At 43.1% G+C, this 17,661-nt stretch overlaps 1 protein-coding gene across 1 annotated transcript; it reads right to left on the bottom strand.

Moving 5' to 3' along the window:
- Positions 1–4,575: 4,575 nt before the first annotated feature.
- On the bottom strand, positions 4,576–5,057 carry LOC147458763 (uncharacterized). The gene is made up of 2 exons (XM_086509690.1): positions 4,781–5,057; positions 4,576–4,724 (listed from the first exon to the last, which is right to left on the bottom strand). Exons 1-2 carry the CDS (start codon positions 5,055–5,057, stop codon positions 4,576–4,578), a joined length of 426 nt encoding a protein of 141 aa, XP_086365816.1.
- Positions 5,058–17,661: the final 12,604 nt, after the last annotated feature.

Genomic DNA, 17,661 nt, shown 5'->3' with positions numbered 1-17,661 from the left:
TACATGATTTTTGTTAAAGATTCTCAAAATGAACCTAATGTTTTAGCAAAAGAAGATATAATCAATCAAAAGGAATTAGAGTTATCCAATTTCCTCAAGGGATTCCAAGATGTTTTTATTGATGACATCCCTTGTGAACTACCTCCCAAACGAGGCAATGATGACCATGCAATTGGACTTCTTCCAAGAAGCTCACCGCCTAATAAACCTCCTTATCGAGTTTCTCAAGCTCAACAAGAGGAGATTATGCGGCAAGTGCATGAGTTGGTTGAGAAAGGCATGGTTAGGCCTAGCTCATCTTCATTTTGTTCACTAGTGTTATTAGTGCAAAAGAAAGATAGCACATATCGTACGTGTGTCGACTATAGAGCGCTATCAAGAATAGGTTTCTCGTTCCACAGGTAGAAGACCTATTTGATAAGCTACAGGGATTGACCTAAAAAGTGGCTACCATCAAATAAGGATAGTTGATCAAGACATTGTAAAGACCGCATTCCACACTATGTTTGGTCTTTACGAGTACATTGTCATGCGTTTTGTCTTGACCAATGCACCATCCACATTCAACCATCTGATGGAGAAGCTATTCAGGCCGCACCAAAGCTTTACTAGAGTGTTCTTTGATGATATAATCATCTACTCTAATTCATTAGACGAACACAAGCAACACCTCCAGGTAATATTTCAAGTTTTATGAGAGAATAAACTTTATATTAATCGAAAGAAAAGTGAATTTTTCTTACAAGAGATTCAGTATTTAGGTCACATTATCTCTCAAGATGGCATCCAAATGGATCTATCAAAGTTAGAGGTAATAAAAGGATGGCCTAATCCAAGGAATCTGCATCAACTAAGAAACTTTATAGGTATGTGTGCATACTATAGATGCTTCATAGAAAAGTTCTCATAAATTGTGGGACCATTACATGACCTAACAAAGAAAAACGCTAGATATATAGTCCACCAAGGAGAACAATGCTTTTGAAAAGCTTAAAAAGAAGCTTATTTCTCATCTTGTGCTTACACTGTCGGATCTCTCAAAGCCATTTGAGGTCCAATGTGACGCTTGTGGTGATTTCCTTGGATTTGGTTTGCTCCAAGAAGGGCATGCCATAGCCTACAAAAGTTGAAGGCTCGACCCTGTTGAGAAATCTCTAGGTATATATGAGAAGGAACTCTTAGCAGTTCTACATGCTCTAGACTCGTGGAAGCACTATTTATTGGGGACTCCTTTCATTCTACGAAAGGATCACCAAAGCCTTAAGTACTTCATGACGCAGACCAAACTCTTTGAAAAACAAATGAGGTGGGCAAATTTTCTTTTGCAATTCCATTTTCATATTGGTCACATTGCTGGCAAGCATAATCAAGTAGTGGATGTACTCTCAAGACGACTGAGAGTAAATGTGGTATCCATAGCAACTCACAATGATCTATCTTTTATGATAGATGAGTATGCTATTGATCCGATTTTAACGATGTGATTTCAGCCCTTGCACTCGGGGAGAAGGAAAAACCATTTATCCCTTCAAGATGGTTATCTTCTCTATGGAAACAGGCTATGTGTTACTACCTCACTACGTAAGAAAGTAATGTATAAATATCATGCTCCTCCTTATGCGGGGCATAGAGGGATTCAATCTACCCTAAAAGGGATAGAAACATACTTCTATTGGCCTGCCATGAAAGCAAACATACAACAATATGTTTCAAAATGTGTGGTATGCCAAAAGACGAAGTTTGATAGAGGGAATCAACCTGGATTGCTTCAACCTTTTCCAATCCCTAATTCACCATGGGAGACCATATCCATGGATTTTATCTTTGGATTGCCAAAGTCTATACATGGGAATACAGGAATATGGACGATAGTAGATAGGTTTAGCAAACAAGCACATTTCATACCTGTCAAAAAGACTATCAAGGCCCATCAAATGGCAACCCTCTTTATATCACAAATCTTCAAGTACCACGGCTTGCCAATGTCCATAGTGTCAGATAGAGATCCTAGAATGACCAATAATTTCTGGAAGGGTCTCTTTGAGAATTTAGGTACAAGGTTAAACTTCTCTTCGGCCTATCACCCTCAAACGGATGGCCAAAGTGAAATAGCTAACCTAACGATTCTTGATCTACAAAAAGCTTATGTCATAGAAGTAGATCAAAAGTCCCAATGGGAGAAGTACTTACCTTTAGTGGAGTATTCTTACAATAACAGTGTACATACTTCCACGAGAAAAGCACTTTATGAGGTGATAGAGGGAAGATCAAAAAGCCCCCTGCTACTCAAGGTACATGGGAAGATCTTCACTGCAGATGAATATAGCCGAGACCTACAATAATCTTTTCAAAAGATTAAGGATGCTATTTCTATCTCTCAGCAAAGGAAAAAGGTTGTTGTTGATAAGCACAAAAGAGCTCTAGCTTTTAAACAAAATGATTGGTCCTTGCTTAAGTTTCCCAAGGCTCGATTAAGGCACACAACAGGCAAGAATCATACGGGACACCAAAAGTACTATGCTAAGTTAATTAATAGAAAGGTACTATGGTCCCTTTTAGATTCTTAGGCCAATCAATGAGATGACCTATCAACTCAAGTTGCCCAACCATTGCCTCATACACAATGCTTTCCACGTGAGCCTACTAAAGCCTTACAAATGAGAGCCACCTCAAGAAGCAACCATTGAAGACCCACCGATGGAGATTGAGGACCAAGAAGAGGTGCTGCAGCCCGAGTCCGTTCTCTAACACGAAAACAAGGTGTTGAGAGATGGTAAGACTATCCGGCGATATCTTATCAAGTCTAAAAATTATCCTTTTGAAGATGCTAGATGGATGCAAGGGCATACAATTAAAGGATAACCTAAACCTTGTCAATGCTTACAATGATTCCCTAGAGTAAGCAAATGTAAATATGTATAAATGAACAAAGTTTTTGTCTTATAAGACTCTCTTTTTTTTTTATTGTGCACAAATGTTAATAAGTATGCATGCTTAGATCATGTTTGTGGAGATGAAGTCTCCCAAACACCAAGTAGAGCTTGTCACTCTACTATGGAAGATTGATACGGACTAATGTGCAGACATACTTGCGGCGGCAGCTAAGGCTCTCAAGCACCAAATGGACTAGTCATCCATTCTAGAACGGTGTCGTAGGGTAAAATAGGGATCCTCTACCCGCTAACAAACAGACTAATAAATAATCTTTATCTTCTCTATCTCATGGTTAAGGACGATTATGATTTCAAGAGAGAGGTAATGTCTAAAAATTAATATCTAATTCTAACAAATGATTTTCTCATGTTAAATTGATCATTTAATATGGGGAAGTACCAGGGGAGTAAAAGCTAGAATATTGGTAAGGCTTTCAACCGGTCTCTGCAGGGAGCCAAAGGAGGGAAAATAGGGATCCAAAGGGGGATATTCTGCAAAAGAGCAATGTGCTTCAATGGGGATTAAAAGACCTAAGGTTCAGCTCCATTAAGACTTTCATAGGCTAAAGTTCCAAAAACTAATGAAAAAATCCAATGGTCAAAGGTGGGGTACAATTGGATGGTTATGGGAAGACTAAAATGAGAATTAGTCTAGAGTAAAATTAGTCTAATCAATTTATAAATGCTTGATAAAATAACCAATAGAAATTAAGCTCCCTAGAAGACTATTGGACAGTCTACCAAGGGGTCCAATGAGCATCCAGCATCCCAATGGTTTGCTTGATTCCTATTGGCCAGAAGACTAAAAGGTCCAATGAGAACATTGAGAAGTAGAGGCCTACACCAACAACTCTTGGCTATGGAATGCAAATCCAACCAAGAGCCAAGCTTCAATGGCATGCTCATCTCCTCTACCATGCTAATTACTAAGCTAAGCTATGCTATTAGAGTGGTAATGTGAGGAGAATACTTCTTTCTCATAAGATACATCTTCTTCCTCTCAATCTTTCCTCATTCCCTGCTAGCTCTCACCATCTTTGAAGGTATGTGAGGTCTTGGGACTGAGGCTAGGCCCAAGAGGTGTGGTTTTCAAACATAATTTGGTGCATGAAGCTTCCATCTTCATTGCACCAACAAGTTTTGTCAAGGAACACAAATATTGTATTGTACAAAAGTCTCCTTTGATGGGAGAAGCTATAATACAAAGCCTTTTTGGAAGGGGGACTGCCGGCTCCATGTAAATCCGGTCCTCAACTGTTGTCAATTGTTCTATTTCTCTCTCTTTTCAAGTATTGTCTGTGCCAAACTAGCTAGGTGTAAATTGCTATGTTGCTTTCTCCAATGAAGTACTCTTTAATGCTCATTATTAGGAACTTATTCTTAATGGAATGCTCACTATGTTATCATTTTTCCGCTACACACAAGTTACTAGCGCATTAAATGTTACATTTATCCATTTGTGTATGCATGTAGAGCTTTCATCAAGTTCAAGACCGTCCGACTCACAAGGGCTATCTAATACTATGGGACACATGTCCATGTGCACGTGCATGACCAAGGCAACTATGGCACAAGCAACATCACCATCCATCATGTCCTCCCCACTATCCTCATCACTCTCTCCATTATCATCCATGCTATCCTAGTCATTGTCACCATTGTTAGCCATGTCCCCATCATCACAATCACCATTGTTAGCCATGTCCCCATCATCACAATCACCATCATCAGCCACGTCCCCATCATCATTGTAACAACTAGTAGCCTCCTCCCCGTTGTCACTCTCACCACCTGTAGACCCCTCTCCATGGTCTGTGTCATCATCCCCTTCTCCATCGCACAGTCACCCTTATCCACAACTTTGGAGTTGCCGACACCCCAAGAAGGATTACCACCCTCATCATTGTCCCCACTATCACTCCCATCCCCATCATCATCAACATCACTCGCATCCTCCTCATCTCGCTTTCCATCATCTTCAGCCACCCCAACATTCACAACCTTTTTCATCATCACTACTATCCTCCTTGCTTTCAGGATTTCCATCCTCAAGGTACTCCATGTCATCACTATTATCTTCCTCCTTGCTTTCAGCCTTGTCATCCTCAAGGTACTCCATGACATTGTTATTATAAACAGATTTGATTTGTCGGTGCAACAATGAAAAAGACAAAACAGGGATTGAAAACCGCCTTAGTCCCCCTAAGCAAGAATGCATAGAATCCATAAACCCGGATAGAGCCAAAAATATACTCCTAGATAGTTATGTAAACCCGGATTGAAAACCACCTCAGTCCCCCTAACCAAGAATACAAAGAGTGCGTAAACCCAGATAGAGCCAAAAGCATATTCCTAGATAGTTATGTGAACCTGGATTGAAAATCAACAATATATAGAGTACGTAACCCAAATAGAGCCAAAAATATATTCCTATATAGTTATGTAAAACGAAAAAATAATATACTAGCACACTTCACACAAGTGAACTCATGTGTCAATCATATCCTTGGGCAATATGTATTTGGATATCGTGTTTTGAATTCTCAGCTTTTGATGTCCCCCGGTGTGATGTGGCTGGCCACAAACCCTGACACAAATTGCTCCCTCTTTACCACTCTTTGCGCTTTTAATTCTCTCTCGGGCTCGTTCTTGGCCCCGTATTGATGACTTGGGCACTGCACTAAGAACACTTCCTTGTGGCCTCCCACCAATTCTTTGTTGGAGCTCGTGCACCTTCTTTAAGTGATCCATCAACCACTTATCCATCTTGGTAATATAGCTAGTACACCTTGGTTGTGCATGACAAAGCCTAACAAGCTTCCCACCTTCATAGACCTTAACATATGGAGTCTTATCATCATTTATGGTTGAGTCCTACAAAGAGGAGAAAATCTCAAAATTACGTGGTTAGACGCAAGCACATACCTCGTCTAGAGTCTACCCTTTCTTCTAATTGCACTTACCCTTCTCCACTTGCACAATCTTCCCTCTCTTCTTGATAGCTTGCTCTTCCTTCTCACTGGTCTGCTCCACTTGCTTCTTACCCTTGTTGATCTTCACCTATGCATTTCAAAAAATAAAGACATTATGAATATGAAGAGGACATACATTTGAGGATTTGCTAAAAACGAAAGTAAACCCAGCCACTAGTTTAAACCCGAAAAGTTTACTTCATCCATCAGTCTTTTCCCCTCGTGATTACTTGTTTGGTGCCCATGCTGCTAACCTTCACTTGCCAAATAAGAGGACAAAGCAATAAGGATAAGCACGTGCATATATGTGTCTGGGTCATCCATCTCCTCGAAACCAAAAACATACCTCATTGTCTCTCACCTTCTTCAACTTCTTGACGTGTTGTTCAACATTTGAGACCTTTGATTCTTTCATTCCATCTTTCTTGCCACCATTGTTCAATGTTTTGGGCTTTTCCCCTGTGACAAAAGAGGACATTAAATAGAGACATGCAGGTAAACCCAAATAGAAGCACACATTTTTCTTCCAAAAAAAGTATAACCCTAAAGAATGCACCCATACATACGTGTGAAAAGGAGAGAACATACATTGTTGGTCATGCATGTTTCTTTGCCTTTTAGAGCCCTCTCCATGACCTTCACCTGTGAATACGGATGACTCATAGACAGGTAAACCCAAGCAAAATTAAACTTCATTGGAAGGGACATGTATGACATTGTGCAAAGCTAGGGAATATACATCAATGACCATATTTTTAATCCTGCCACCATTTCCATGGAAAAGGTTGCCCGCGTACTTCTTGCCATTGAAGACGCATTGGGTGCCTTGGCCCCCCTGTTGGACCGCCTTGTAGTGAGCTTCACTTATCATAGAGTAATCCCCCCTCATTAGCCCCTTCTCTCGACCGTCTACCAACCTTGCTCCGTTGTGCTCCACCTCCTCCTTCACTAAGCGCAAAATGAGTTCCTTGCTGCTCGTCTCACGCCTCACCTTCACTGAGTGCCGAAAGGGCACCTAAATGCCTTCCCCGGGTGCCCTTGGTTTGTTACCCTGCTACTAAATTTGCTCTCAACCTTGCATGCAAGCGTGTTAAGGTTTCACTTGACTTTGACCTGTCACCACCCAAATCGAGGCCTGATCCCAACCATCATTACTCGACATCAAGGCCCCTTTGACGGAGGCTATTCACCCTCCACGTGACCAACCTAAACTGCACACTAGTACCCCTCAATCAGTCAAAATTGCCACGTCAGTGCCCCTCGGTCCCTCGATTTTTTTGCCCACATTTACATTTGGCATAAACCATGGGCCTCAACCTCCTTGCCAAGTGGACACTAGCGATGCTCTCCCGATTCGTGTCCCAGTTCCGCACCATAAATGCCATCAAATGGCTTCTTAAATGCCATATGTCGGATAGTCGTAAGGAGGGATGCTTAAGGTAGGTTTCACATGCTGCCTGTGGAGTTGTTTTGCTGATGATAACCAAACCCAAAAATCTATAAAAAAAACTAACTTCCCTTCTCAAAATGAAGCTTCACCCAAGCTAACTCTGCCAAAATTGGCAGAGTTGGCTCTTGCAGGCTTGGTTTCACTACCACTTGCACCAGAGACGAAAGCAAAAGCAGCCAACTAGCTGGCTTATGCATCCCAAGCAGCTTGGCATTAGCATAACGAAGACAACCCATGTGTGGGAATGCGCTTTAACAAATTTTTGCTAACCAAAGAATCCCAAAGTTCAAGTTAAACCTTGAAGATATCTATTTAACATAATATGGCAGAAGGGGGAGCCCTTTACACGTGTCAGCACATCCCAACTTGAGGGGGGGGGAGAGAGAGAGAGAGAGAGAGAGAGAGAGAGAGAGAGAGAGAGAGAGAGAGAGAGAGAGAGAGAGAGAGAGAGAGAGAGAGAGAGAGAGATGCAACAAAGTGCAGTGGGCTCGGGGTTTGGGCCCAGGGTTGGTTATTTGTCAGACTTCACGTGGTGTGAGCTGGGAGCTTGGGAAGGCTAAAATCCAAAGCAAACTTGGCAAACTATTAAAAGGGTTTGAATTTTAGGCTCCAAGCTCTAGCTCAATGCATGCAGAAACATCCCATGGATTCCAATTTCCCATCCCGCTCTCTCTCTCTCTCTCTCTCTCTCTCTCTCTCTCTCTCTCTCTCTCTCTCTCTCTCTCTCTCTCTCTCTCTCTCTCTCTCTCCAACCCACGTGCTTCAAATGGTCACTAAGTTATCCGCCCTCCATGCGAGATTATCACCACCCGTCTTTGCCACTATCCGAAACCCACACCACCATGCTAATTACGTGCTCTTCTCCTCATCAGACTCCACCCTGGTAGGCTCACAACCCTGCATTTGGCTGCATCAACATGGACAGCTCTCAGCTTATTTGCCCTGCTCATTGGTCGACCTTGCCAACGGCTTCATCCCATGATGCGTGTAGAGCTCTTGAGATGGCAGCTTGGGTACCAGACCACCTATTGTAGGAGTCAAGGAGCTAGGACGAAGGTAGAGAGGAGTTGTAGGTTTTGTGGGATGGTTCCAGCGTGCAAGTGTAAGTATATAACAACTAAGAGCACCTAAGACGGGGGCTTGGGAAGGTTACCACAACTCGCAGTATCAAGCCAACTTTACACATTCTTTCTCCCACGGAAATAATCTGTGTGTGTGTTGCACGTGACGACTTTAGAGAGAGAGAGAGAGAGAGATTGCCTCCATTCCAGAGTGTGTGGGTCTGCAGCGATGGCCATCGCCAATGTTCCAGCCTGCGGGAGAAGACTTGAGAGAGAGAGAGAGAGAGAGAGAGAGAGAGAGAGAGAGAGAGAGAGAGAGAGAGAGAGAGAGAGAGATTTAATTATCGTCCACGGAGGTCAGATATGACCCATAGGACCAAAACAAGCATTACATATGGTTTTTTGGGGTAAAGGCATCAGATACATATCAGTTAGGGACTGCGGGTCCCCGTGGCAGTCACTTATCAAAAGACCCCTATATCACGTGCGTTCAAGAGGTAATTAATAATAATACCCCAATATACATACTATTTTTACACTGTGAGCCTATTTAAAAAAAACCCACCCCCCTCTGTATGTATACATTTTTATACATTTTGGTATTTTAATAATCCTCTCCAGTTAACTCACGTGATATCATACACATTCTAAAAAGTGACCGCCCCGGGTGAGGGTCCATCTAGGGGTGAAGGCAAAATGAAAAAGAAAAAGAAGAAGAATACAAACAAAACCTAAGGAGGGTCATGTGGAGGCGGGGCTGGCTTAGGAGTTCGGAACTCCTGGATGATGGCTTTACCACCACGGTAGACTGGCCATTTACCTTGTTTACGAGCTTCGTGCATCTTCTTAAGCTCACTTGCTTTAAGCTTGAGTTGATTTGTGGTTAATTCCTCGGCTATCCAAAGCTTTGTCCCCTTGAGGCGATAAGATTGACGTAGTAGCCTCGTCTGGTATTCTTTGCTTTTGAAAGTGAGGATGCATTGACCAAGTGGCACCCGCCTATGCGTGTCGTTGATCCAAGAGATAGTGTCGGGTTCGATGTTGACTGGTTGAAGAATGTCATTGAGCTTGGTGATGGCTTCTTCAAGGGTATCCTCCTCAGTGCACCATGGTGAGCAAAGACCTCCAATCCGAATCTTGAGGCTGAGGGCTTCTTGTAGCCGACATTCTTGCAAGGCTGCCTGTATTTCGCTATCAATCTTCTTATGTATTGCCTAATGGTCTTCTTTCTGAGAATTTTTTACCGTCTCAGTGAGAGAGACTTCGACTTCATGTGTTTTTGCAAGCAAACTTTCACTCTCCTTTGCCTTTGTCTCGAGCTTACTCAAGTGTTCTTTGAGTTGGACATTCTCCATAAGAAGTTCTTGGATCTGATCTTCTAGGGCCGCGAGCCTTGCATCTTGGCGAGCGACATGATTTTTCTTGGGTGCAACTACCACCACAAGAAAACTCTTGCGTGCACTAGAAAGCGGTGTGTTGAAGGAGGACATTGGAGTTTTTTTATCTTTCAGAGAATCTCAAATTTCTGGTATGTGGGCAAGCCTACACAGCAATGGAAACGCTGTCGAGATTGTGCTTGTCGGTTTTTTTGGGGGGGAAAGTTGTGGGAATAGTGTCCTTGGAGGAGGGTGAGACGAGAATGAGGTAAGCTTTAATAAGCGGTGGTATGCAGCGTGTGAATCAACAGAGCCGTCGCGGCCTTGCAGGTCTTCACTGAGATGAGCGAGTTGCAGAAGACAAACGACTTGCAGAATCCGAATGGGCTGCAAGCCAACAAAAGTGTGAGTAGTGTGTAAATAGAGAGAGCCGTCGACGGCCATGTTGCAGGTCTTCACAGGCGAGTGAACTGAGAGAGAGAGGCGAGATTGTGTCTCACAGGCCTGTCGCCTCGCAGCAGCGTGCCTTGGTGTGAATATGGGGATGAAGGGCAGAGCCCTGCTTGTGTTGGAGAGAGAGAGAGAGAGAGAGAGAGAGAGAGAGAGAGAGAGAGAGAGAGAGAGAGAGAGAGAGTTAGTTCTATTATCGTCCTCGGAGGCCAAATATGACCTATGGGACCAAATGAACATGTCATGTGGTGTTAGTGGAGATCATAAGTGACTCTCAATGCTAAAAAATGGTTGAAATGAGCGTCGCAATAGAGAGTCCACATCGTGGTTGGGAGAGGAAGGTATGTAGGAGAGCTCATGGTTGAATAAATGGGGAAAAGAGGACCTAATGTGGTCAAAGCTTATCACTCAAGTAGTGTGTGGTACTCACTCTCTCGCACTTGATGAGGGCATAAGGTGCAAAGTCGATGAGACTTCTCGCCAGTGCCCCGACATCCTGTCTCGCACCGTAGAGAATGGGAGCTAAGACGAATGGAGGCAATGGTGCAGATTGCACTCAATGGGATGGGCTCAAGGATGTAGGAATGGGTTCAGTTACCACGTTCGGAGAAGAAGAGAGATTTGTAGTTTGGGGAAATGTGTGTGGTGTAATGGCTGAAACGAGAACCTCTGGATTTCTCCCAAGCCATGATACATTGGCATTGTAAGAAGGCCTCATTAACTTGGGAGTCGATCGATGCATCCTTGACCAAGTGACATGCATCCCATCTTCCAAACCATTTCTTGATGTCAAGCATCCACCCCGAACTTAGTATTTTGCTCTTGCATGTCTTTTGGACCTTTTGACTTGCTTCATATGCGATTCTAGGAAGATGATACAAAGGGCTACATTGTGTCTTAGGCATGTACTCCACTTTAGAGATCCAGACTCAAGAAGTAAGAGCATGTAGGGTGTTTGTGTCTTGACTTGGAGAAAGTTGGTGAGAAAACATTTTTGGACATTCTCAAACTCTTTCCAAGTAGACTTCTCGATGCTACCACCCCACACCTCCACTCCATAAAGAAGCACCGGTGTCACCAATGTGTCAAAAAGATACTTTTTGAGAGCCCAACACCTGATCTCTTCAGCACTGCACATGTTCTCAAACGCATAATAAGCCCTCTTTCCGGCTTCCAAGCGATGCATTGCTCAATAGTGGTTAAGCCGTAGGCAAGCCCCGTAGGACTCCACTATTAAGACCATAGCTCTCGACGGTGATGCCCCGTTATCTGCACAAAGGCAGGCGCACTGCAAGGCTAAAAAATCCCTATTCTACTTACTCAATTGCAATTAATAATACCAACCATTTATAGCTAGCTTGAGGACCTCCCTTCTTGAACAAGAAAAGAGAAACCGTATGCTCTGATACCAATGTAACATTTAATGGCCTAGTAACTTGTGTGTAGCGGAAAATAGCATAGACATAGTGAGCATTTCATTAGAATAGATTCCTAATGAGCATAGCAAGAGTGCTTGGATGGAGAGAGCAACAAAAAGCATAACACCTAGTTAGATAGGCATGAACAATACTTCAAAAGAGAGAGAAATTAAGCTATTGACAACAATTGAGGACCGGATTTATATGGAGCCGGTCCCCCCTCCAAAAGGCTTTGTATTATAGGTTTCCCCCATCAAGGGAGACATTTTACAATACAATTCTTCGTGTTCCTTCAATAACTAGCTAGTGCAATGAAGATGGAAGCTTCAAGCACTAGCAAACACTTTAAAACACAACATCGATTCCCTCATGGTCTCAGACCCAAGACCTCACACACCTTCGAAGATGGTGAGAGCTAGCGGGGTATGAGAGTAGTATGAGAGGAAGAAGTACTAGTCTTACGAGAAAGATGTATATCTCCTCACATAATCACTCATATCAACATAGCATAGCTTAGTAATTAGCATGGTACAGGAGATGAGCATGCATTGAAGCTTGGCTCTTGGTTGGATTTGCATCACAAAGACAAGAGTTGTTGGTGTAGGCATCCCCTTCTCACAAGCTTGGAGTAGGTGATGAGCTTTCCATTAAAGCTTGAGAAGGAGAGAGAGAGTCTAATTGCTTCACACATGAGCTAGTGTGAATGTGTGTGGAATAATGCCTTTGACAAATCAGCCCCCTCTCTCTCTTAGTTGACCCCTCTTGCTAAATGCTCTTCTTGGCACCTCATTGGACCTCTCCAGGCTTAGCCAATAGGATTTAAGAAGCATAAGTGATAGCCTTCTGACATGTGTCCCCTTTTGTGAGAGCTTTAGGTAATTAATAATGCAACTAAACTCTCATTGGACCCCTTTGTCTCCTGGCCAATAGGAATCAGGCAAGCCATTGGGCTGTTGAATGCTCATTAGACCCTTTGGGAGACTATCCAATAGTCTTCTAGAGAGCTTAATTCTTATTGGTTCTTTTATTAAGTGTTTTTAAATGAATTAAACTAGATTTACTCTAGCCTAATTCTCATTGATCCACCTCCATGGCCATCCAATAGGATTCGAGTGCACCTTGTGGGCATCTCGGCTAGGGAGTTTACATGTGTCCCTCATTCCCTTTGTGTAAAGGGAGCCTGTGAGTGTGTGAGTGTGTGTGTGTGTGTGTGTGTGTGTGTTTCTCTCTCATCCCCTACTTACAGGGCTCGCCCCCTCCTATGTAGGAGCCTTGAAGACTATTTTTGGCACACTCACAAGCATCTAATTTTACTAAGCTTGAGGTATTGGACACAACCTTTGAATTTTGGAACCTTAGAATTTTGGAAGTCTTAATGGGCTGAACCTTAGGGTCTTCAAAGCCCATTGTTGCACATTGCTCTTTTGCAGATGGCCCCGCCTTTGGATCCCTATTTTCCCTCCTTTGGATCCCTACTGTGGCCAGTCTACCAGCTTAACCAATATTCTAGCTTTTTCTCTTCTTGCACTTCCCCATATTAAATGATCAGTTTACATGAGAAAATCATTTAGGAGAATTAGATATTAGTTATTATTACACACACACACACACACACACACCTCCTGCTATTTGTAGGCGATTCTCTGTGGGGCTACTATCCATGCCACCATTGAGGGCATTACCAGTAGCCAAGCATGCACAAATATGATCCATTGTTTTACATGGGTGGCTGTGTTGGCACGGCAGTAGATTTGCAACGGTGCTCTATATTGGCTTGCTTGGGAAGGTGATTATAATTAAGTATCGTCTAGTTCGTTTGTGCCTTGCCAGGTGGTGGTGTAGAGAGAGAGAGAGAAGAAGAAGAAGACGAGAATTTTAACATCGTGGGAAACTATCCCAAGAGACCTTAAAGATCTATCTGAAGAGAGAGAGAGAGAGAGAGAGAGAGAGAGAGAGAGAGAGAGAGAGAGAGAGAGAGAGAGAGAGAGAGAGAGAGTCTCCAGATGAGTGAGAAAGCGGGTGATAGTGGAGTAGAGAGAGAAGCAGGTTTGTTGTGCGGATGGGAAGAAGAGAATACACATCCCCACTTCACAATGAGAGAGAAAGAGAGGAAAGCTATCTGGTGTCTGGAAGCCGACAGGTGATAGAAGCTAACAAATCTATAAATTATAATCTATACTTCTATATTGTAATCTAGACTATAATAGAATGGAAAAGTGTTTGCCTTTACACATGTCCAAAATTGCGAGGTCTCGCACCCACATAATTGGGTGTGTGTGTGTGTGTGTGTGTGTGTGTGAGAGAGAGAGAGAGAGAGAGAGAGAGAGAGAGAGAGAGAGAGAGAGAGAGAGACTTAGTACATGGAGGTCTCGCACTCACAGAATTGGGTGTGTGTGTGTGTGTGTGTGTGTGTGTGTGTGTGTGTGAGAGAGAGAGAGAGAGAGAGAGAGAGAGAGAGAGAGAGAGAGAGAGAGAGAGAGAGAGAGAGAGAGAGACAGAGAGCCTTAGTACATGGAGCGCTCCTGCCTCCACTCCACAAAGCAGGCTGGGCGGCCAACGACCCTACATGATTGAGCACATGGGCATGCAGCCGGGAAGCGCAAAGGCAAGGAAGAGACCATCATTTGTGGGCAAAGAAACCAAATGATTTTATTGGCCCAACCACTTGCAAGTCGGTTGGCTAGACTTCGGTAACCCTTGAGCTTTCTTGGCAAGCGGCCAACCAAAAAGTGGTTTCCCCATCATGAAACTAGCGGTCAGTTGTCCATTGTGCTCATTATAAGAGATCAGCTATTTTCTAATCTCTTTTCTTTGTTGTGCATTAGAGTAGATAAGTGGGAGCAGCTATGTGAGAGAGAGAGAGAGAGAGAGAGAGAGAGAGAGAGAGAGAGAGAGAGAGAGAGAGAGAGACTCGTGAATCAGCTGGCTAGAAGAGGGAGCCCTTGAGCTTTCTTGGTGAGCAGCCAACTAAAAAGAGATTTCCATGTCATTAAATTAGCGGCCACTTGCAGCCAATAAATGATTTCCACATCACGAAATTGGCGGCTGATTCCATTGTGCTTATTACAAGAGACATTTTCAAATCACTTTTCTCTCTTATCATAGGTAGGCTACATAATGCATCTCTCTCTCTCTCTCTCTCTCTCTCTCTCCACATGTAGAATTTCCTCCCACTTACCTACTCTACTAGACAACAAGTCAGCTGGCTAGAAAAGGTAGCCCATGAGCTTTCTGGTGAGTAGCCAACTGAAAAGAGATTTCCATGTCATTAATTAGCGGCCACTTGCAACCAATAAATGATTTCCACATCACGAAATTGGCGGCCGATTCCATTGATTTCCACATCAGGAAATTGGTGGTCGATTCCATTGTGCTTATTACAAGAGACATTTTCAAAATCCTTTTCTTTGTTGTGTAGTAGAGTAGGTAAGTGGGAGGCAACTCTACATGTGTAGAGAGAGAGAGAGAGAGAGAGAGAGAGAGAGAGAGAGAGGAGAGAGAGAGAGAGAGAGAGAGAGAGAGAGAGAGAGAGAGAGAGAGAGAGAGAGAGATGCATTATGTAGCCTACCTATGATAAGAGAGAAAAGAACAAAAATGATGCAATAGACAGAGAGATTGGAAAGCGATCAAGTGGTTTTTGTGTTTGTGAATGCTTTTCTTGATGTATTTGTGCGCATGTGTGAAGTAACACAGAGGGGTACTAACCACCAACAGCGCAGTGTCCCACTAAAATGAAAATGTGTGCAAGTTGCCATGGTGGATGGTGGTGGCCAAGAGCTATATTGAGGTGGTAGGATTAGAGAATGAACAAGACACTTTTGCACACACACACACACAGAGAAAGAAAGAGAGAGAGAGAGAGAGAGAGAGAGAGAGAGAGAGAGGTGTATATGTGCATGAGTGTGTGTGAGAGAGGCTCCGTGTGTTTGTAGGCAAAAATAGAAGGCATACAACAGAGAGAGAGAGAGAGAGAGAGAGAGAGAGAGAGAGAGAGAGGTGTACGTGAGATAGGCTCTATGTGTAGGCCCCAATAGAAGGCATGTGACAAAGTGCAGTGGGAGGGTAGGGAGGTGCTACCTGTGTAAACAGGGACTATGATGGCATATGAGAAATGGTAGTGGGAGGGTAGGGGAGGTGTTACAAAGGAGGTGTTGCAAAGGGTGATCAAAGGTGGACGGATGATGAGGGCTTTGTTGAGAGAAAGGCCGATTAAGGGGTGCTTTGGCTATTATAGTGAGATAGAGGTTGTAAAGGGCAAAAATGGAGTCTTAAAGCAAACGACGCAACACATAAGGAAGACAATAAGGGGAGTGAGTCTAGATCCCTCCTCAAGCTCACGTAGTGACATCTACAGAGGCCTAACTTTGGCAAAACGTACATGCAAAAAGTGACTGTCAAATACCGGCATGATATTGGGTTGTCATTTGGGTGAATAAGGTCTATCCATTCAAAGCTTGGGTAGGCTTTTCCAAACTATTGAAGCTTTGTGATACCTACTTGCTATTATCTCCCTCACCTTGATTGTCAATCCTAAAACTCTAACACTCTCTCTCTCTCTCTCACACACACACACACACACACATACTAGAGGTGTTGTGAGGCTTAGGAATTTATGTTTTTTAATTGACTATTACTGTTAGAGCATTGCCTTGGCTATATTTGAAGGGTTTCTATAAGAAGTCACTTCAAATTTTGTAGGTTTTCTCATCTATAAAATTTAGAGGAAAATTTTGAATTTTTTAGGTGGGATAACACTAAACCTAGGTTTTTTATCAAGCATTGCCATGTTTGCCACAATGGGAGTTGAACCACCTTGACCCCTCACTTATCATGAGCATTGTGCTAACACACAATGGTTTTTGTGCAAAGAATAATAATTGAGTATGACCTATAGATGCTCCAATTTTACACGAGACACATTTCCAGTTGCGTATCAATAGTACACCTCAAGCATTTGAGGTACTTATGAAGGGTCTCACGTTTTTGCTGACAACACTATGCTGATAACAAGCAATTTTGTTGCACGCTGATTTATGAGTATTTCTAGCCTCATCCAACAAAGAAAAGTGGTAGGGGTAGATAGAGCATTTTGTAATTTTACCAAAAACTAAAACATTACACCCATGTCAATATTGTTTTGTTAGCAAAGCATCAGTTAACCTCTCCCTATGTGAATGCTCTCCCTGTCTCGTAAGCCTAATGAACCTAAAAATCTATCTAAAGAGAAAAAGACAATGGGTAATAAATGTTTGCAAGCATAAGTGAAAAACTACAATTTAACTATATATATTCGACACAAGTATGTGCCAACGATGTTCGAAAATTTCAGTTGATGGGAATCTTCGTAGGATTCCTCCTCGGCGACTCGATAGCTCTTCACATGCTTGTGTGAGCGGCATTGCAAGCCGCTTGAATGGCCATTGAGCTGGATGCGAGTCGTTGCCAGGCGAGGAAGGCAATGACCTCCAAGTGCAGTATGAGACCAAACACAAGGGCGTAGTCGCATCTAGATGACGGACGACAGGAGGAGACGCAGGCAGTGACGAGGAAGACGGGGGTGCCGATAATGGTGAGGATGCGTGCAGAAAGTGGGAGCAAGAGGAGGCCTGTCCAGCCAGGCCAACTTTCTTTTTTTCTTATTTAAAAAAGTGGAACGATTGGCATCGTCCGAACACAGTCGAATGGTAGGCTTGGAGTGTTTAGAGGCGTTATTATCCAGCACCCGTGTTCGAATACTACGCAGAGCTTTTTGACAACTGCATCAAAAGGGGAGAAGCAAAGGGATCTTGTGAGATTGGTGAGGAGCAAAAGGGGGATCTCATGAGATTCTAGTGGATTATAATAACAGATCTATCTACCAGCATGTCACGGTATATATATATTCAACACAAATGACGATAACAAAAAAGGAAGATGTATCTACATTAACGTCCTCTCTCTCTCTCTCTCTCTCTCTCTCGTGTCGAAGACGGAGTGGGACAAACTTGCATTTTGAGCATGG

Source organism: Adiantum capillus-veneris, chromosome 4, assembly GCF_014529385.1.
Source record: "Adiantum capillus-veneris isolate H3 chromosome 4, ASM1452938v2, whole genome shotgun sequence".
NCBI classification, from domain to species: domain Eukaryota; kingdom Viridiplantae; phylum Streptophyta; class Polypodiopsida; order Polypodiales; family Pteridaceae; genus Adiantum; species Adiantum capillus-veneris.
This window is presented reverse-complemented; position numbering and strand designations above follow the sequence as displayed.

Coding starts and splice junctions, on each gene's coding strand:
- LOC147458763 (XM_086509690.1), bottom strand. CDS start 5,057: ATGTCATGGAGTACCTTGAGGATGACAAGGCTGAAAGCAAGGAGGAAG. Junction 4,725..4,780: donor CTCCAAAGTTGTGGATAAGG/GTGACTGTGCGA, acceptor AGGGGTCTACAG/GTGGTGAGAGTGACAACGGG.